This window comes from Balaenoptera borealis (assembly GCF_965194805.1).
Source record: "Balaenoptera borealis genome assembly, chromosome: X".
NCBI lineage: Eukaryota > Metazoa > Chordata > Mammalia > Artiodactyla > Balaenopteridae > Balaenoptera > Balaenoptera borealis.
This window is the reverse complement of record NC_138881.1, coordinates 64,223,056-64,245,839: the sequence shown is the minus strand read 5'-3', so window position 1 is coordinate 64,245,839 and position 22,784 is coordinate 64,223,056. Positions and strand designations below refer to the sequence as shown.

The 22,784-nt window shown below is 36.1% G+C and overlaps 1 protein-coding gene and 1 pseudogene across 7 annotated transcripts in view; one reads left to right on the top strand and one right to left on the bottom strand.

Moving 5' to 3' along the window:
- ATRX (ATRX chromatin remodeler) overlaps positions 1 to 22,784 on the top strand; it is a 242,920-nt gene that overhangs the window by 148,533 nt on the left and 71,603 nt on the right. For all 6 annotated transcript variants that reach the window (XM_082376914.1, XM_082376916.1, XM_082376915.1 and 3 more), the window contains 4 exons: positions 405 to 522; positions 6,379 to 6,509; positions 8,428 to 8,516; positions 8,651 to 8,823. In XM_082376914.1, the coding sequence (XP_082233040.1) occupies positions 405 to 522; positions 6,379 to 6,509; positions 8,428 to 8,516; positions 8,651 to 8,823 (511 nt within the window). The remainder of the gene's footprint in view (positions 1 to 404; positions 523 to 6,378; positions 6,510 to 8,427; positions 8,517 to 8,650; positions 8,824 to 22,784) is intronic.
- The window catches only part of LOC309620687 (large ribosomal subunit protein uL16 pseudogene), a 577,085-nt pseudogene continuing 563,131 nt past the window's right edge, over positions 8,831 to 22,784 (bottom strand). Inside the window, exon 2 of the transcript XR_014249892.1 lies at positions 8,831 to 18,246. The product of XR_014249892.1 is annotated as a large ribosomal subunit protein uL16 pseudogene (transcript). The remainder of the gene's footprint in view (positions 18,247 to 22,784) is intronic.

The following is a 22,784-nucleotide window of genomic DNA, read 5'->3' as shown; positions in this document are numbered from 1 at the left end:
CGGTTTTACTGTATGATTAAAGCAAGTCTTTTTGCTAGCACTACCTACTATATCCCCTCCCCACCTTTTTTTCTTTTCTTTTTTTCTATATAGAGGAGACCATTTGAAAACCTAAATTGCTCACTTGGTAATATGGCCACTTCAATTTAAAACCTGCCTGGTGTGTTGCAGTATCTTTTTACCAGTGCGTCATATTGTATAGTCACATGAAATACATTAACTACAATTATATGGGATCATTGTGTGATTAAAGAGGGTAAATATGTTTAAGTAAATGTTTTCTTATATGTCTGGTACCTATTTATTTATGTACATTTTTTTAGTTGCAAGCAATGATAATTCTTAGGACAGTTAGTTCCTGTCATATATTTAACTAATTTTCATTCTCTTTCTATTAATTGCAGAGGAAAGATTATACAGCATTAACAAAGTTCTTGCCTCCAAAACATGAATACGTGTTAGCTGTGAGAATGACTCCTATTCAGTGCAAACTCTATCAGTACTACTTAGATCACTTGACAGGTAACAAATACACTTAGTTTATTGTTTTTTTTTTCTCTCTTAAAGCATTCTTTTTCTGAAGAATGCTGTCTTGATAATTTCACCATGTCAGTTGTTCTTTTGCAATTTTGCATTTGCATAAAATGGGTATGTTTATATTGTAAAAGCACAAAATATTTCTAATTAAAAAAACTAATATTCAAGATAAATAAAATTCCAGTGTATTATTAAAAAATATCCAACCACGTTAATAATAAAAAAACTGTAAATCAAATTTATGAAATCATTTCTTAGGTATCAAATTGACAAAGTTTGAAGGGAAAAAAAGGCAAAATACAAAGCAGGGCACATATTATGTCCCAATGTTACAATAAAAATATGCACAAATGCCTAAAATACACAAAAATGTTAATAACAGGTTATTTTCTGGGTGATGACATTATGCGGAACTTTATTTTGTACTATTTTCTATGTGCTTTTTAAAAATACAATGAATAGATATTGTTTCATCATCAGTAAACTCGTGTGTTTGTGTGTGTCTGTGTGCCCAAGGTTGTCACTGTTCGCAGAGCAAAACTTTAGTTTCTGTTTGGTCTGGAGTGAATTTTTTTACTTGTTAGTCACTTTATTCTGGTACCTTTCCCCAAGTGATGTGCCAGATTTATTTAGGAGCTACAGGTTAGAAGGCACCCTTCAGCCATTGTGGATACAATAGTTGATCAAAAAATAATGGAGGGTGGAGGTGTATACACACATACTAGAATGATACTTCATATCCTATCAATAGTTAAAGTAATACTCTGTGACAGCAGTGCATTTTAGAAAGTAGAATAATGATGATAGTCCTCAACAGTTGTTCTGCTTTGGGGAAAAGAGGAGTTGAATGTTTGTATTTTATAGAAATGTTGTTTTGCTGTATTATAAAAACAGAATTTTCTGACTGACTTTTGGAAGGAGATCATTTCCAGCAAGGCACACAGTTTCATTTGTATAGTAATCATAAGCTATTAGATTTATTGTATCAGTACCATTCTGTTTTGAGTGACAACAATTGCAGACATAAGTAACCAAATATAGAAATTCCAATGAGAGAGAGAAAGAGAGGGATTATCAGACCTATCTTTCATTAATCTCTGAGTAATAAAGGGTACTAAATTTGGTCATTTAATATTTTCTCCATTTGAAATTTTGTTTTATTGTGAGGAATGTACTAGATGTTTTCAAATATTAAAGAATCAGTTGTCTTTAATAACCAACAGCAAAATGTTAATAGCTCTTGTATAGATATTAAAATGTACTCTTTTTGAGAGCAATGCAGTATTTAAGAATTAAAGGGGCCTCATTCTTTGTGACTTCAGTTGATAGGAGTAAATATCTAAAGTACTAATTGCCAAAGCTTCTAAACTCAGAAAGGTATAATTGCTAAATTATTATCTGGTGCCATGTATCTTTCAGTCATGAGAATGTCTTGGGTTTTCCCTCTACTAAATGTGATGTTTTATTTTCCTTAAAGTAGAATAACCTGAGTTAATAGCCCCCTTGAAAAAACTTCCATAAAAGGCTAAATGGATTATATTAAAGGTTACTTTATCTTGATTCTCACTACAAACCATCAAAGTGTTTCTCCCAAAATGTCATTCACCTATCTCACTTGTATTTTAAATGTTTGGTATTTTTTCTGTTACATATTCCAGAAATTCTTTTGTTTCTATATTTGACTCTTTTTATATTTGACTTGGCTTTTAAAAGTTCACATAAATTTTGCTTTTGATACTAACAACAATTTGATGTTAATTTTAGTAGTGATAATTTATAATATATTTAATATTTACAGAATTAAAGTCATGAGAGGCTAAATTAATGAATTTCAAGAAAATTAACATCCTCTTAATTTTCCTTTGTTCTCTAAAAAGTATAATCCTGCAGTCTTCCTTTTACCATCAAGTATCAGAAGTTTATATTTACATGTAAGCCTCTGCCTTCAGTAAACAACTTTAGGTTTTACAAGTGTGAATACTTAGTTTTCAGACAGCCTGATTTTAAGCTGAAATCAGTATTAAAATCCATACACTGTCTTAAGGAATGCAAAGACGGAGCACATAAAAAGACAGTCCACAAATTGGAAGAAAATATTTGTAAGTCACTTTCCTAAAACGGGGATAATATCCAGAATATATAAAGAACTCTTACAACCTAACAACAACAGCAATGAAAAACCAAACAAGCCGATTCAAAAATGGGCAAAGTTTTCAATAGACATTTCTCCAAAAAAGATACACAAATGACTGATAAGCACATTAAAAGATGCTCTACATCATCATTAGTTATTCAGGAAATGTAAATTGAAACCAAGAGATACCACTTCACACCCAATAGGATGACTATCACATAAAGAAAGATAATAAGTGTTGGCAATGATACGGAAAAATTAGAACCCTGGTGCATTGCTGCTAGGAATATAAAATGGTACAGCTCCTGTGGAGAAAGTAGTGTGGCAGTTCCTCAAAGAGTTAAACAGAGAGTTACCATATGATCCAGCAATTCCACTTCTAGGTAGAATTCCACTTTCAAAATAATTGAAAGCAAGAACTCTAATAGATACTTACCCATTCATGTTTACATAGCATTATTCATAATAGCCAAAAAGATGGAAGCAATCCAAGTCTTCATCAAGTAATGAATAGAAGAACAAAATATGATATATGCAAACAATGGAATATTACAGTCTTAGAAAGAAATCCTGACATGAACGGATCCTGAAGACATCATGTTAAATGAAATAAGCCAGACACAAAAGGACAAATCCTGTGTGATTACACTTAGAGGTGCCTGGAATAGTCAGATTCATTTAATGGGTACAGAGTTTCTGTTTAGGGTGATGGAAAAAAGTCTTAGAAATGGAGAGTGCTGATGGTTGCACAACATTTCAGTTATACTTAATGCCACTGAACTGTACTCTTAAAAAATAGAGAACAGTAATATCCTTTTGTCTCTAAAAATGAATGGGTCTAAGTGCCACACATTAGAGGTTGATTCAGTGGTTCTGGAGTAGGGCTCAGGCAGCTGCATTTTTATAAGCCCTCTAGGTGATTTTGATATACCCTCTGCTTGAGTATCACTGCTCTAACTGATGCTCAGTATGATTGGCCGTCAGGGAAATGTAAATCAAAACCAGAACAAGATACAGGCATACCTCAGCGTGTCTTAAGTGTTCAAGTGAAAGGAAGACTCACTTGTCATTATGTATTTACTTGCCCTTTTTTGTGCTTGTATTTCCAAATAAAGCCATTTGGCGTCAAAACATTTTATTTTTAGGATAGAATGATTCAATAATAATTGTCAATTCTCTTTTGTATAGAGAACATTTTTCTGTGGATGTTTATTTGGCCAACTTATTAGCATATTCTTTTTATGTGGTTCCCATTCCTCACAAAGAATATCAACTCTAACACATATCAATACTGTAGGTAGAGGAGACTTCAGTTTTTCCCCTTTAACATTCTACCTGAGCCAGTTAGGCCTAAAAGTCTTATGAAATTTTTTTTAATAGAAGATGTTTATGGTATGTACAAGAGTAGTTCCCACCCACCAAAATAAAAATTGACTTTTTAATCAGCCTTTCTTGGAGAATAAATGGTAGTTGTTTAGCTTACTTTATTTTGAAATCTCTCATTTCTTCACATTAATTTCAAAAACTCATAAGGCTTTCAATATTGGATAGAACAGCTAGGCGGAAGATCAGCAAGGAAATAGAAGACTTGAAAAACACTTATGAATCAACTAGGCCTAACAGGCATCTGTAGAACAGTCCGTCCAATAGGAGCAGAATACACATTCCTCTCGAGTGCACATGGAACATTCTCCAAGATAGACCATATTTTAGAGCATAACACAAGCCTCATTTAATATAAAAGGATAAAATCCACACAAAATATTTTCTTTAACCACATTAGAATGAAATTACAAACCAATAACTGAAGGAAAGTGAGAAAATTCACAAATATGTGTAAATAACATGCTCTTAAGTAACTAATGAGTCAAAAGAAATCACAAAGGAAATTAGAAAACATTTAGAGGTAAATGAAAATGAAAACATAAGATACTAAAATAGGGGATGCAGGTAAAGCAATGCTTCCAGGGAAATTTATGGCTGTAAATGCCTATATTAAGGAAGAAGATCTCAAATTTATAACTAACTTTCTACCTTAAGAAACTAAAATAAGAGCAAACTGAACCCAAAGCAAGAAGAAGGAAGGAGATAATGAAGACTAATCAGAAATAAATATAAAGGAGAAAAGGAAAACAGTAGAGAAAATTATTGAAGCCAAAACTTGGTTTTTTGAAACAATCAAGATAATTGATAACTCTTTAGTTGTACTTACAAAGTAATAAATAGAGCAGATACAAATAACTAAAATCAAGAATGAAAGAGCATTACTACTGACCTTACAGAAATAAAAGAATTATAACGGAATGCTATGAACAGTTGTATATCAAGAAATTAGATGCCTCATTTTCACAGCAATGATTTCTGTCATACACAGTGGAAATACCTCTAATCAGGCAAAATAATCAGTACCAGACTTTTATGCATTTTTATTCATATTTCATATCATTACTGAATATACTCTTGTCCCTCATGGAGACAAGACATTAATTATCAGTGAATTTACATCTTTTAAAACTGTGGACAGAAAAATGTTACTGCTTAAATGCTGTTTTTTAAAAAAGTCAGCTTTGGGCTTCCCTGGTGGCGCAGTGGTTAAGAATCCACCTGCCAATGCAGGGGACACAGGTTTGAGCCCTGGTCAGGGAAGGTCCCGCATGCCACGGAGCAACTAGGCCCGTGAGCCACAACTACTGAGCCTGCACTCTAGACCTCGTGAGCCACAACTACTGAGCCTGCGTGCCACAGCTATTGGAGCCCGTGTGCCTAGAGCCCGTGCTCCACAACAAGAGAAGCCGCCACAGTGGAAGCCCATGCACCGCAATGAAGAGTAGGCCCCGCTTGCTGCAACTAGAGAAAGCCCGTGTGCAGCAGCGGAGACCCAATACAGCCAAAAATAAATTTATTAAAAAAAAAAAGTCAGCTTTGTTTTTCTGTGTTTTACCCTCTTGATGATTTTGTCATATTAATGAAATGTGCATTCATTTAATTTTCACTTCATTTTCATATGAAAAATATTATTTTGTTGAAATTAGGCAAAAGAAATCTATTTTTTTCAACATGAAAAGCATAAGTTTTAGAAGTAATTTTTTTTGGTGTAAGAATAATTGGAAAGAGTTGCTAAAATACTGTATACAGAGAGTGGCTTTATCTAAAGCAGAAGTTTGTAATCTAGGGTCTATGGTTAGAATCTAGGACCTGAATAAGAAAAACCTGAATAAGAAAAAATTTACATGTTTTCACTAACCTCTATCAAAAATACAGCATTTTTCCAATTATTAATGTAGGCAACAAACCAAAGTAGTATTAGTGTTAATTGTGACTTTGTTACCAATAGAAATCAGAAATATTTCTATATATTATTGTCATTACCGATATCTCAAATTTACCTTTATCAATGCTTCAGAATTTCAGGCAGTTGTTAAAATTACTGCTATAGTTTGTTATTTAATGCATTAATAAGGTACACATACCACTATATCAAAAGTTTGTTTTTAAACATCTTGATAATTTCTGTATGATGGGTTTCTTTTGTAATCCTATTTATTTTATATGTTTTGAAATTTTCTGAGAAAGAGGGCCTATAAGATTCTCTACATGGCCAAAGGAGTCCGAGGCACAGATAAAGTTAAGGCCCTAATTTAGAAACACCTTGGTTGAATTAGAGAATCCTTATGTCTTAACATTAACTCTTTTTTTCTTTTGATCAGGTGTAGGTAATAGCAGTGAAGGTGGAAGAGGAAAGGCAGGTGCAAAACTTTTCCAAGATTTTCAGATGTTAAGTAGAATCTGGACTCATCCTTGGTGTTTGCAGCTGGACTACATTAGCAAAGAAAATAAGGTAAATCAACTAACCTAAAGTTGATCAAAAGGTATCTGTTGGAAGCAGAATAACTTTAGGAAAAAGGTTGATCTGTATAGACGTACTGTGTATTCAAAATTTTTTATTCTTTTTGGTACAGTAATTCAACTTATTTTATTTCTAGTTAATTACTGTATGTTTGAATGCATTGTGATTATGGAAGGAGTGTTAAATGTTAATCTTTTTTAAAAATTTTTATTGAAATACAGCTGATTTACAATGTTGTGTTAGTTTCAGGTGTACAGCAAAATGAATCAGTTATACGTATACAGATATCCACTCTTTTTTAGATTCTTTTACCATATAGGTCATTACAGAGTATTGAGTAGAGTTCCCTGTGCTATGCAGCAGGCCCTTATTAGCTATCTATTTTATATATAGTAGTGTGTATTGTTAATCCCAGTGTCCCAATTTGTCCCTCCCCACCCTTCCCCCTGGTAACCATAAGATTGTTTTCTATATCTGTAACTCTATTTCTGTTTTGTAAATAAGTTCATTTGTACCCTGTTTTTAGATTACACATATAAGTGATATCATGCAATATATGTCCTCTAACTTACTTTACTCAGTATGACAATCTAGGTCCGTCCATGTTGCTGCAAATGTCATTGTTTCATTCTTTTTTATGGCTGAGTAATATTCCGTTGTATATATGTGTCACATCTTCTTTTTCCATTTGTCTGTCGATGGACGTTTAGGTTGCTTCAGTATCCTGGCTATTGTAAATAGTGCTGCAGTGAACATTGGGATGCATGTATCTTTTTGAATTATGGTTTTCTTTGGGTATATGCCCAGGAGTGGGATTGCTGGCTCATATGGTAGCTCTATTTTTAGTTTTTTAAGGAACCTCCATACTGTTCTCCATAGTGGCTGTACCAATTTACATTCCCACCAACAGTGTAGAAGGGGGTTCCCTTTTCTCCACACCCTCTGCAGTCTTTATTGTTTGTAGATTTTTTGATGATGGCCATTCTGACTAGTGTGAGGCGATACCTCACTGTAGTTTTGATTTGCATTTCTCTAGTAATTAGTGATGTTGAGCATATATTCATGTGCTTTTTGGCCATCTGTATGTGTTCTTTGGAGAAATGTCTATTTAGATCTTCCGTGCATTTTTTGATTGGTTTGTTTGTTTTTTTGATATTGAGCTGCATGAGCTGTTTGTATATTTCGAAGATTAATCCCTTGTCAGTTGCTTCATTTGCAAATATTTTCTCCTATTCTGTGGGTTGTCTTTCTGTTTTGTGTATGGTTTCCTGTGCTGTGCAAAAGCTTTTAAGTTTCATTAGATCCCATTTGTTTATTTTTGTTTTTATTTTCATTACTGTAGGAGGTGGGTCAAAGAAGATCTTGCTTCGATTTATGTCAGAGTGTTCTGCCTATGTTTTTCTCTAAGAGTTTTTATAGTATCTGGCCTTACACTTAAGTCTTTAATCCATTTTGAGTTTATCTTTTGTGTATGGTGTTAGAGAGTGTTGTAATTTCATTCTTTTACATGTATCGATCCAGTTTTCCCAGCACCACTTATTGAAGAGGCTGCCTTTTCTCCATTGTATATTCTTGCCTCCTTTGTCATAGATTAACATCTTGCATAACCATAGTAAAATGGTCAAAATGAAGAAACTAACATTGGGTTAGTACTATTAACTAAACAATAGACATTAATTGGATTTCATCAGTTTTTGTACTTACATCCTTTTTCTTTTCCATGATTCAATCCAAGATTTCACATTTCATTTATTATTCATATCTGTGATGTCTCCTTTATTTTTTCTAATCTATGATAGTTCTTCCTTATCTCATAACAATTAACTTATCCTTAAATGAAATAAACATTATTATAATTTCTAGTATAAATTGATATAAATTCTTAAAACATTCTTTTTTTTTTCTCTAGGGATATTTTGATGAAGACAGTATGGATGAATTTATAGCTTCAGATTCTGAAGAAACCTCCATGAGTTTAAGCTCTGATGATTATACAAAGTAAATTGAATACTTTTTGTGCCCTGTGTTGACATGTTTAAAATCCCTACTTGCTGATCATCTTCTAAAAATTGGCACTTGTATCTTTCCTGTGTTTTCCTAATACTTTGAATTTGTTCATTATTTTTTTTTAGAAAGAAGAAAACAAAGGGGAAAAAGGGGAAAAAAGATAGTAGCTCAAGTGGAAGCGGCAGTGACAATGATGTTGAAGTGATTAAAGTCTGGAATTCAAGATCTCGAGGAGGTGGTGAAGGAAATGTGGATGAAACAGGAAACAATCCCTCAGTTTCTTTAAAGCTGGAAGAAAGTGAGTCTGATAAATGTTGTGTTTATCATGGAACATTGATTTAGAAAATGTCATGTCATTGATGTCAGTGCTTTTTTCAGTTATTAATTATCCTCACTAGTTGGCTCAAAGGAATATCTTTCCTCAATTGGTAAGCATCTAGGATAATCAGATACAAGTAATAACAACAAATATTTGACGAATGTTGAATTACAAGCAAGCCATTGTGCTCTCTCTGGTATTTAAGAGGAAGGGAAAAAAGAAAAACTAACATTTATTTACATGTATATGCCTAAACTCTGTATTATTTTCACTCCATGTGTTAGCTAACTTAATTCTTGAGCAGCCTCGCAATGCTGTTATATCTTTATTTTTATAAATGATTGGTAGAAGTGGGATTCAGACCTAGATATAGCCCATTTCAAACCCACCAGGGTAATTTCACTTAACTACTATATAAATAAGTGGAAGCATTTCAGATGATAAACTATGATTATAATTCATTTTATACAGTAAAACTAGTTTTATTGGTTTAGTGTTTTTCCTTTTTAATTGTTCATAATCTATATTTATTGTCTCTAGGTTTCCCCTGTTCAGGTACAGTTTGTGTCAGCTGTTTCGCTTTCTCTTTCTTTCTTTCTCTTGTGCATGAGTGTATACTCAGTGAAAGTCTTCCGTTGAACTTCCCAATGGCTAAAGTTATCTTTACTCATATCTACATTTGAAGGTTTAGTGTTCAGGCTGTGTATACTCCTAGTGCAGCCTGACTGGGTGTTTAGGAACTCCGGTGCTGGGAACAGATATCTGAATATTTGAAATATCAAATATCTAAAGACAAAACAGTGTAAATAACTCTAAATATGTGGCATTTGCGAATCATGGAGCAAAGCAGTAGAGACCATCTGAGAAGAGAGATGTGGATGCCAGCTAGGTGAATGATCCTGTGCACAGACAAGCTTAGCTGGTCTCAGGCCTGCAGCTGAACAAATTTGGTGATTCCTTGATAAACATTTCTCTCTTCAGTACCTCCTTGGGATAGACAGATGGCAGCCTAACCACAGACCCTGGCTTACTTCTCTAAGAAATCAGGGGAATAGTAAAAATTAAACTACAAAATTTCTTTTCTTGTTTTTCTCTCCTGTTACCCCATAAAGGCAGTTTATTATCAGCATTCATCTTCCAACTAGATTTAAAGTATGCTTTTCTAAGAGTAGTAAAGGAATGGTTATAGTTTAATTTAAGGTAGTGGGAAGCTCCTGTTATCTCCTCCCCTGGTCTCCTGACCTGCATTTTCACTTAAGTTCTCCTCAGTCTCTCATCTCGTAATTAGAAATAAATAGCTTAAAGTTTTTTTGCTCCTGGGAATGATTTTCTTAAAATATTCTTGTTAAATTTTTCTCATAACTTATGGTTAAGAGAAAAGAGAGAGTATAGACTAACCAGTGTGTCTCATACTGTGCTCTAAATGGATTACATAAAAGTATGCTGAGGTATTGATGTGTTCATCACTTGGAACTATAGATGGGGTCTTATGCAGCTGGGTCACCTTCAGAAATGAATAGCATCTTCCAGTTTTCCTGGTGTGCTATTGTAAGTACTGTCGCTTTCCATATATGCCATAATATGAAAAAGTTTGAAAATAACTGGAGCAGAGAGTAGGTTGCTACATGTTATGAACTTAAAAGCAGACAGGGAAGGCTGTGGGTTCCAAATGACAAACTTTGCCTACTTCTCTATTGTGTTTGTTTCATTTTAGCTCTGTGCAGTCAAATAGAAGTCATTCATATATGGATGTATTTTTTATTTATTGCAGCTATCTACATGTATAGTTGATCAGAAACATTTTCTAGAACAAATAGATGATAAAAATCTATTTTTTGTTCTTTAGATCTAGATTAACTCTATATAAGGCTGAGTAGATCATAATACATGATCATATATACCTGGTACTGTGTAAGTGTTAAAAAGAAATCACTTTTTTTTTTTTTTTTGCCCTGCCACATGGCTTGTGGGATCTTAGTTCCCTGACCAGAGATCCAGCCTGGTACCCAGCAGTGAAAGCTCCGAGTCCTAACTGCTGGATTGCCAGGGAATTCCCCTTGCAAATCACTTTCTTATAGTAAATGTAAGAAAACCTAAATAGGAAGTATTAAAGAGCCAAAATGTTGCACCTGGAAATTGAAATGGATATTAAATAAGTAGATGGCTATAACTGAGCTATGATTTTTACTGCATATTTCACTTTCACGTCAAAGAGTTTATGCTTAATTCTTTTGCAGTAGCTTTCTGAACTTTTTGAGAAGCAACACCTTGAATAAGTCATTTAAGTTTACCTTACAGCATCCACATCTCTGTGTTTTAGTTTAGTATCGTATTAGGACATTTTATGATGAGGAAATGACTGTATATAAACTACTTCAAAATATTTGATTTATTATTTCAGCATAAGCATACCTTGTTTTATTGCACTTCACAGATACTGTGTTTTTCACAAATTGAAGGTTTGTGGCAACCCTGTGTTAAACAAGTCTATCAGCACCATTTTTCCAACAGCAATTGTTCACTCCGTATCTGTGTGTCACATTTTGTAATTCTCACAATATTTGAAACTTTTTTGTTATTATTATGTTTGTTATGGTGATCTGTGGTCAGTCATCTTTGATGTTACTATTGTAACTGTTTTGGGGAGCCATGAACTGCACCCATGTAAGACAGGCAACTTAATTGATAAATTTTGTGTTGTGTGGGTTCTGACTGATCCACCGACTGGCCTTTCCCCTGTCTCTCTCCCTCTCCTCAGGCCCCCCTATCCCCTAAGACACAACAATATTGAAATCAGGCCAATTAATAACACTACAATGGCCTCTAAGTGTTCAAGTGAAAGGGAGACTTGCTTGTCTCTCACTTTAAATCAAAAACTAGAAATGATTAAGCTTAGTGAGGAAGGCATGTTGAAAGCCGAGATAGGCCAAAACTAGGCCTCTTTGCCGAACAGTTAGCCAAGTTGTGAATTCAAAGAAAAAGTTCTTGAAGGAAATTAAAAGTGCTATTCCAGTGAACACACGAATGATAAGAAAGTGAAACAGTCTTATTGCTGATATGGAGAAAGTTGTTGTGGTCTAGATAGAAGATCAAACCAGCCACAACATTCTCTTAAGCCAAAGCCTAATCCAGAGTAAGGCTTAGCTCTCTTCAATTGTATGAAGGCTGAGAGAGGTGGGGAAGCTGCAGAAGAAAAGTTTGAAGCTAACAGAGGTTGGTTCCATGAGGTTTAAGGAAAGAAGCCATCTCCATAACATAAAAGTGCAAGGTGAAGCAGCATGTGGTGATGTAGAAGCTGCAGAAGGTCATCCAGAGGATCTAGCTAAGATAATTCATGAAGGTGGCTACACTAAACAACAGGTTTTCAGTGTAGACGAAACAGCCTTCTGTTGGAAGAAGATGCCATCTAGGGCTTTCATAGCTGGAGAGGAGAAGTCGATGCCTAGCTTCGAAGCTTCAAAGAACAGGCTAAGTTTCTTATTAGGAGCTAATGCAGCTGGTGACTTCAAGTTGAAGCCAGTGCTCATTTACCATTCTGAAAATCCCAGGGCCCTTAAGAATTATGCTAAATCTGCTCTGCCTGTGCTCTATAAATGGAACAACAAAGCCTGGATGGCCTCACATCTGTTTACAGCATGGTTTACTGAGTATTTTAAGCTCACTGTTGAGACCGACTGGTCAGAAAAAAAAAAGATTCCTTTCGAAATATTTCTGCTCATTGAAAGTAATTCTAAAATATTACTGTCTTGGTCACCCAAGAGCTCTGATGGAGATGTACAACGAGATTAATGTTGTTTTCAAGCCTGCTAACACAACATCCATTCTGCAGCCTATGGATCAAGGAGTCATTTCAACTCTCAAGTCTTATTATTTAAGAAGTACACTTTGTAAGGCTATAGCTGCCATAGACAGTGATTCCACTGATGGATCTGGGCAGAGTCAATTGAAAACCTCCTGGAAAGGATTCACCATTCTAGGTACCATTAAGAACATTCGTGATTCATGGGAAGAGGTCAAAATATCAACATTAACAGGAGTTGGGAAGAAGTGAATTCCAACCCTCATGGATGACTTTGAGGGGTTCAAGTCTTCAGGGCAGGAAGTCACTGCTGATGTGGTGGAAATAGCAAGAGAACTAGAATTAGAAGAGCCTGAAGATGTGACTGAATTGCTGCAATCTCATGATAAAACTTTAATGGATGAAGAGTTGCTTCTTATGGATGAGCAAAGAGAGTGGTTTCTTGAGATGGAATCTGCTCCTGGCGAAGATGCTGTGAAGATGGTGGAAATGACAACAGAGGATTTAGAACATTTCATAAACTTAGTTGATAAATCCATTTCAGGGTGTGAGAGGATTGACTCCCATTTTGAAAGAAGTTCTGCTGTGGGTAAAATGCTGTCACACAGCATTGCATGCTACAGAGTGATTGTTCATGAAAGGAAGAGCCATTATCGATGCAGCAAACTTCATTGTTGTCTTATGTTAAGAAATTGCCACATCCACCCTGGTCATCAGCAACCACCACCCTGACCAGTCAGCAGCCAGCAACATGGAGGCAAGACCCCTCACCAGCAAAAAGATTATGGCTTGCTTCAGCGAAACGATGCAAGAATTTTTTTAGTAATACAGTATTTTTAAATTAAGGTATGTACATTGTTTTTTAAGACATAATGCTCTTGCACACTTAATAGACTACAGAATAGTGTAGACCTAACTATTATATGTAGTGGGAAACCAAAAAATTTGTGTGACTCGCTTTATTGTGATATTCGCTTTATTGTGATGGTCTGGAACCAAACCTGCAATATCTCTGAGGTATGCCTGTGTTTTCAGAGTAAGCGTTATCAGTGAGCATTTATATTTGAAAACAAGCATAGAGTGGACTTGGAAAGGTGGCGGCACAGGAAGACCCTATGCTCACCTCCTCCCCTGAGCACAATGATCTACACCTAAATACAACGCATTTCCTCTTGAAGAAGACCTGGGGGCTGAATGAACTGGTGCTGCCAATAGAAGAACCACGTAGAAACTGGTAGGAAAGTCAGAGACACGGTATCCATGGGAACCCCTCCTCTTTCGCAGTGATCTATGGTAGGGAGATGGATTGCTGAGGGATCCAAATGCAGACACACTCACCCTGGGACACAGTGAAAAAACTTTAAAGGCACCTACAGTATATGTAAAGGAAATCTGTTTCCTAACCCTAGAGTTTCTGCCTAAATGACAGGGAACTGTTGGAGCCCTTGCCTGGGTAGGAGGCACTGGTGATCACTATTGTTTGGAGTTCCACCCCCGGACGCCTTCTGCCCCATATCTGCTCCAGCTCCAGCCGCCCCATCAAGGCAGCCTATGGCCCAGCACTCTTCAGGGACTGCCCCTGGACCAGGTCCTCTCCAGCTCCAGCTATCCTCCTAAGGCAGCCTTGGGTGCAGTACTTCCCAGGGGGCTGCCCCTGGACTGGGCCCTCCTCCAGGTTCAGTGGTCCCACCAAGGCAGCCTCGGGCATAGTGGTCCCCAGGTATTAACCCCAGCTGGTGCCCACTGCAGCCCCATCTGGCCTGCCAAAGCCTCTAGGCACAAGTAGTCTACACAGGGAATGTTCCCACACAAGGCCTCTTCTTCAAGATCTGGGGAGGTAGCTGTTTCACCTAATTTATAGAAACACAAAAGAAGATCAAAGTAATGAGATAGAGGAATATGGTCCAAACAAAATAACAAAATAAAACCCCAGGAAAAAATAAACCCTAATGAAACAGATAAGTAGTTTACCTGATAAAAGAGTTCAAAGAAACAGTCATAAGGGTGCTCACCAAACTCAGGGGACGATTGGAGGAACTCAGTGAGAACTTTAACAAAGACTTAGAAAATGTAAGAAAGAATCAGAACTCAATACAGTAACTGAAATAAAAAATACACTAGAGGGAATCAGAAGCAGATGAGATGATACAGAAGGGATAAGTAATCTGGTAGATAAAATAGTAGAAATCACCCCATAAGAATAGCAACAAGAAGGAAGAATTTTTAAAAATGAGAGTTTAAGGGACCTCTGTGAAACATCAACCATACTAATATTTATATTGTAGGGGTCCCAGAAGAAGAAGAGAGAAAGGGACAGAAAACTTATTTGAAGAAATAATGGCGGAAAACATCCATACCTAGGGAAGGAAACAGACACCCAGGTACAGGAAGCATAGAGATCCTAAACAAGATGAACCCAAAGAGACCCATACCAAGGTACATCATAATAAAAATGGCAGAAGTTTAAGAATAAAAGAGAATTTTAAAGACAGCAAGAGAAAAACAGCTAATCATATACAAGCGAAACCACATAAGCCTGTCAGCTGATTTTAAAGCAGAAACTTTGTGGGCCAGATAGGAGTGCCATGATGTATTTAAAGTGCTGAGAGGATAAAAACTTACAGTCAAGAACACTGTACCTGGCAAGGTTATCATTCAGACTTGAAGGGGAGATAAGGAGTTTTTCAGACAAGCAAAAACGAAAGGAGTTCATCACCAATAAACTGGCCTTACAAGAAATATTAAAGGGTTATCTTTAAGGGGAAAAGAAAAGATCACAACTAAAAATAAGAAAATATATGAAAAGAAAAAAATCACTGGTGAAGGAGAATATATAGTAAAGGAATTGTATCAGTCACTTTAAAAAGCTAGTATGAAGGTTTAAAGACAAGTAGTAAAAAAAAAATCAGCTATAACTGAAGTAAGTAGTTAAGGGATACACAAAATAAAAAGAAGTAAAATATAACGACAAAAAATAAAACGTGACAGGCGAGTGAAAATGGAGTGCTTTTTTTGATTGATTGACAGGAAAGTAGGATTTATTGGTGGGCATGAGCAAGGAATGGACAACAACACCAAGGCTCTTGTGAGTGCAGGGCCTGCCATTTGCCCAAGGGGCCGTGATTAAGGATGTATTTAACCCCACAGCCAACTGGGATAAGTCACTTTTCTGCCACCACATGTTCAAATTCATCGACTTTAAACTTAGTAAATCCCCACTCTTGGACATGTGAATCTTCTGGTGGCCAGGGAACTTGAACTTGGCCCTGTGTAGGGCCTCAACCACATGCTCCTTGTTCTTCAGCTTGGTGGGGATGGACATGATGACTTGACAAGTGTGTACTGTGGCCACTGTGCCCTGGGGCTTTCCAGAGGCACCCTACATACCTACCCAGAGCTTGTCAGCCTCAGCACAGGACAATGTCTTGTTGATGTGGATGATGTAGAAGGGGTGGAGATGGCGTTTGGATGTGAAAACCATCTTTACCACAGCTTTTCACCGGGTACTTGTTGGCACAAATATGGGCAGCCTCCAGTGGAGAACTGCTCATACTCATTTGACACCATGTAGCCACAGAGTCGGAACTTTTGCCTTCTCCTACCCCGGGTCAAAGATGTGGATCTTGGCATCAGGGTCACCTTGGCAGAAGCAAGACTCTGGGTACAGATTGTTCTTACAATACTAGTAATACCAGGCGGGGCAGCAGCCCATGGCGACAACAGGATTTTCAGAGTCATGTTGAAGGGAAAGAGCAAAACGTAGTGCTTTTAGAATGCCTTCAAACTTAAAGTGACTGTCAGCTTAAAATAATTGGGTATATATACAGGTTGATGTATATACACATACATACATACATACATACACACACCTCATGATAACCACAAATCAAAAACACCTACAATGGATACACAAAAAAATAAAGAGAAAGGGATCCAAACATAAAACTAAAGGAATCCGTCAAACGATAAGGGAAGAAATGAAGAGAGTAAGACTGGAACAGAGAAGAACTAAAAACACAACCAGAAAACAAGTTAAAAAATGGCAATAAGTATATACCTGCCAATAGTTATTTTAAATGTGAATGGACTAAATGCTCCAATCAAAAGACATAGGGTAGCTGAATGGATAAAAAAGCATGACCCATCTATATGCTGCCTGTAGGAGACTCACCTCAGATCTAAAGACACACATAAACTGAAAGTGAGGGGATAGAAAAAGATATTCCTTGCAAATTGTAAAGTAAAGAATGCTGGGGTAGCAATACTCATGTCAGACAAAATAGACTTTAAAACAAAAACTATAACAAAAGACAAGGAAAAGCATGCCATAGTGTTAATGGGGTCAATCCAAACAAGAGGATATAACGTTTGTAAATATTCATGCATCCAACATAGGAGTGTCTAAATATATAAAGAAAGTGTCAACGGAAATAAAGGGAGAAATTGACAGTGATACAGTAATAATAGGGGACTTTAATACTCCACTTACATCAATGGATAGATCATCTAGACACTAAATCGGTAAGGAAACACTGGCCTTAAATCTGGTATTTGACCGGATGCACTTAATAGATAAATATAGAACATTTCATCCAAAAGCAGCAGAATACATATTCTTTTCAAGTGCACATGGAACATTCTCCAGGATAGATCACGTTAGGTCACAAAATGGAACATTCTCCAGGATAGATCACATGTTAGGTCACAAAACAAGTCTTAATAAATTTAAGAAGATTGGAATCATATCAAGCATCTTTTCAGATCACAGTGGTATGAAACTAGAAATCAAGTACAAGAAAAAAACTGGAAAAAGCAATAATATGGGGGGCTAAAAATCATGCTACTAAACAAGCAATAGATCAACGAAGAAATGAAAGAGGAAATAAAAAAATACTTTGAGACAAATGAAAATGGAAACACACCATTACAAAATCTATGGGATGCAGCAAAAGCAGTTCTAAGAGGAAAGTTCATAGTGGTACAGGCCTACTAGAAGAAATAAGAAAAATGTCAAATAAGCCATGTAAAGGTACATTTAAAGGAACAAGAAGAAGAAGGACAGGCAAAGCCCAAAGTTTGTGAAAGGAACCAAATAATGAAGATCAGAGTGGAAATAACTGAAGCTGAGTCTTTAAAAAAAAGGAAAATTCAATGAAACTAGTAAGTGTTGTTTCTTTGAAAGGATAAACAAAATCACATATTTAGCCAGACTCATCAAGAGAAAGAGAGAACCCAAATAAATAAAATCAGAAATGAAAGAGGAGAAGTTACAACCAACACCACCAAAATACAAAGGATCATAAGAGACTACTATGCACAGTTGTGTGGCAACAAATTAGACAACCTGGGAGAAATGGATAAATACCTAGAAATGCACAATTTTCCAAGACTGAATCATGAAGAAATAGAAAATCTGAATAGATCTATTACTAGTAACAATATTGAATCTGTAGTTTAAAAACAAAAGTCCAGGTCCAGATGGCTTCACAGGTGAATTATCTTGAACATTTAAAGAAGAGTAAGTACCTATTCTTCTCAAAATATTCCAAAAAAGTGAAAAGGAAGGAACACTTCCAAACTCATTTTATGAGGCCAGTGTTACCCTGATACCAAAATGAGACAAAGACACCACCAAAAAAATAGTCTACAGGCTAATGTCCCTGATGAACACAGATGCAAACATCTTTAACAAAATATTAGCAAACTGGATTTTAAAATGCATTAAAAGGATCATACACCATGATCAATGAAATTTATTGCAGAGGTACGAGGATGGTCTAACATCTGTAAATCAATCAATGTGATATACCACATTAATAAAACAAAGGATAAACATCAAATGATCATCTTAGTAGATGCAGGAAAAGCATTTGATAAAATTCAACATCCATTTATGATGAAAACTTTCAACAAAGTGGGTACAGACAGAACATATCTCATCATAGTAAAAGCCATTTATGAAAAACCCACAGGTAATATGCTCAGTGGTGAAAAGCTGAAAGCTTTTCCTCTAAGATCAGGAACAAGACAAGGATATGGACTCTCACTAGTTTTATTCAATATAGTATTGGAAGTCCTGGCCCCAGCCATTAGGCAAGAAAAAGGGAAAAAGCATCCAGATTGGAAAGGAAGCAGTAAAACTGCCACTATTTGCAGATGACATGATACTATATGTAGAAAACCCCAAAGACTCTACCAAAAAACTGTTAGAACTAATAAATTCAGTAAACTTTCAGCATAAAAAAATATACAGGGCTTCCCTGGTGGCGCAGTGGTTGAGAATCTGCCTGCCGATGCAGGGGACACAGGTTTGAGCCCTGTTCTGGGAAGATCCCACATGCCGCGGAGCAACTAGGCCCGTGAGCCACAACTACTGAGCCTGCGCGTCTGGAGCCTGTGCTCCGCAACAAGAGAGGGCGCAATGGTGAGAGGCCTGCGCACCGCGATGAAGAGTGGTCCCCACTTGCCGCAACTAGAGAAAGCCCTCGCAGACCCAACACAGCCATAAATAAATAAATAAAACACAGCCATAAATAAATGAATAAAATAAAATTAAAAAATATATATATATACAGAAACCTGTTGCATTTCTGTACACTAGTAATGAACTAGCAGAAAGAGAAATTAAGAAAACTTTCCCATTTACAATTGCATCAAAAAGAATAAAATATCTAGGTTTAAATTTAACCAAGGCACAAGACCTGTACTCTGAAAACTGAGATATTGAGGAACAAAATGGAAGATGACACAAAAATAATGGAAATATACTTTGTGCTCATGTATTGGAGAGTCAATATCATTAAAATGTTGATACTACCAAAGTCATCTATAGATTCAATGCAATTCCTGTCAAAATACCAGTGGCATTTTTGACTGAATGAGAACAATTCTAAAATTTGTATGGAACAGAAAAGATCCTGAATAGCCAAAGCAATCTTGAGAAAGAAGAACAAAGCGGGAGATAACATGCTTCCAGACTTGAAATTATACTACAAAGCTTTAGTAGTCAAAACAGTATAGTACTAGCACAAAAATCGACACATAGATAAATGGAACACAGTAGCGAATTCAGAAATAAACTGAAGCTCATATGTTCAATTAATCTACAACAAAGGGGGCAGGAACATACAGTGGGGAAAAGACAGTCTCTTGAAATAAGATAGTGTTGGGAAAACTGGACAGCTATATGCAAAAGAATGAAACTGGACCACTTTCTTATACCATATACAAAAAGAAACTCAAAATTGATTAAAGACTTAAATGTAAGACCTTAAACTTTAAAATTCCTAGAAGAAAACACAGGCAGTATGCTCTTTGACATGGGTCTTAGAAATATTTTTTTTTTGAATCTGTTTCCTCAGGCAAGGGCAACAAAAGTAAAATTAAACAAATGGGACTACATCAAAGTAGTCCCATTTGTTTAATGGGATTAAATGGAGAATATATTTGCATGTGATATATCCCATAAGGGGTTGATATCTAAAATATATAACTAACTCATACAACTCAACATCAAAAAACAACCCAATTAAAAACTGGGCAGAGAACCTGAATAGACATTTTTCCAAAGAAGACATACAGATGGTCAACAGGAACATGGGAAGGCCTTCAACATCACTAATCATCAGCAGAATGCAAATCAAAAGCGCAGTGAGATACAACCTACCACCTGTCAGAATGGCTGCTATCAAAAAGCAAGAAACAACAAGTGTTGGTGAAGATGTGGAGAAAAGGGTACTGTTGTGCACTGTTGGTGGGAAGGTAAATTGTTGCAGCTATTATGAAAACCATGGCGGTTCCTCAAAAAATTAAAAGTAGAACTACCATATGCCGTATGATGCAGCATTTCCACTTCTGGATATTTATCTGAAGAATACAAACACAGTAATTTGAAAATACATGTGTACTCCCATGTTCATTGCAGCACTGTTTACAGTAGCCAAGATATGGAAGCAACGTAAGTGTCCATCAGTAGATGAATGGATAAAGAAGGTGTGTGTGTGTGTGTGTGTAATGGAATACTACTCAGCCATAAGAAAGAATGAAATCTTGCCTTTATGACAATGTGGATCAACCTACAGGGTATTATGGTAAGTGAAATAAGTCAGACCAAGAAAAACAAAGACTGTATGATTTAACTTATATGTGGAATGTAAAAAACAAAACTAATGAACAAAACTAAATAGGAACAGACTCGTCGATATCTAGAGCAAACTGGTGGTTGGCAGAAGGGGGTGCATCTTGGGGGAATGGATGAAATAGGTAAAGGGAGTTAAGTGGTACAAACTTCCAGCTATAAAATTAGTAAGTCACAGGCATTTAATGTGCACATAGGGAATGTAGTCAGTAATATTGTAAAATATGGTGATGGATGATAACTGGTCTTATTGTGGTTATCGTTGCATACTGTATAAAAACATCTAATCACTATGTGGTGCACCTGAAGCTAATATAATATTGTATGTTAATTGTAACGCAATTAAAAAACAAAATGTATATAATTTATTGTATGGATATAATCTTTTGTGATAGAATCTTGGTGTATGATGTAGGACCATAATATTAGCATTAACATACCATATTTATTCATTCAACAAATGTTTATTGTGTTCTTACTATGTGCCTGGGACAGCTCAAGAAGCTTGGGTTATATCAATGTGCAAAATACACTTACAGAGTTTACCATTCTACTAGTACTACTATTTATACATATAATATTTTAATGATATTTTACCTTTATTTCTAAAACTACAGTGTAGGTTTTTTAAAATTTATTTATTTATTTTTGGCTGTGTTGGGTCTTCATTGCTGCGCACAGGCTTTCTCTAGTTGCAGTGAGCGGGGCTCTTGTTGTGGTGGCTTCTCTTGTTGCGGAGCACAGGCTCTAGGCATGTGGGCTTCAGTAGTTGTGGCACGCGGGCTCAGTAGCTGTGGCTCGTGGGCTCTAGAGCGCAGGGTCAGTAGTTGTAGCGCACGGGCTTAGTTGCTTTGCGACATGTGGGATCTTCCCGGACCAGGCTTGAACCCGTGTCCCCTGAATTGGCAGGTGGATTCTTAACCACTGCGCCACCAGGGAAGCCCTACAGTGTAGTTTTTTAAGGAATCTCCATACTGTTCTCCATAGTGGCTGTATGAATTTACATTCCCATCAATAGTGTAGGAGAGTTCCTTTTTCTCCACACCCTCTCCAGCATTTATTATTTGTAGGCTTTTTGATGATGGCCATTCTGACTGGTGTGAGGTGATGGAGGTTTCTTAAAAAACTAAAACACAGAGATACCATATGATCCTGAAATCCCAGTCCTGGGCATATATCCAGAGAAAAACATAATTTGCAAAGATACATGCACCCCAGTGTTCATTGCAGCACTATTTACAATAACCAAGACATGAAAGGAACCTAAATGTCCATCAACAAATGAATGGATAAAGAAGATGTGTGTGTGTGTGTGTGTGTGTGTGTATGTATATATATACATAAACACACACATACATATGTATACAGTGGAATATTACTCAGCCATAAAAAAGAATGAAATAATGCCATTTGCAGCAACATGGATGGACCTAGAGATTATCATACTAAGTGAAGTAAGTCAGAAAGAGAAAGACAAATACCATAGGATATCATTTATATGTGGAAGATCAAAAAAGAAAAATGATACAAATGAACTTATATACAAAACAGAAATAGACCCACAGACAGAAAACAAACTTATGGTTACCAAAGGGGAAAGGGGAGGAGGGATAAGTTAGTTTGGGATTAACATATACACACTACTATATATAAAATAGATGATCAACAAGGACCTACTGTATGGCACAGGGAACTATACTCAATATTTTGTAATAACCTATAAGGGAAAAGAATCAGAAAAAGAATATATATATATAACTGAATCACTTTACTGTACATCTGAAACTAACACAACATAGTAAATTAACTGCACTTCAATTTAAAAAAAGGTAAGAAGAGATAAGGGGTGAGGTGGTAGCCTGAAAAGGGGGTGGAGTCAGGAAAGAGATTCAGTTTTAGGAGGTGGTAAGAAATATCTCTGATTCTTTGGTTCTGCTGGTCTTTTACTTTGGGATACATTTTGAAGACAGTGATGATGGTGATTGATTGATTGATTGATTGATA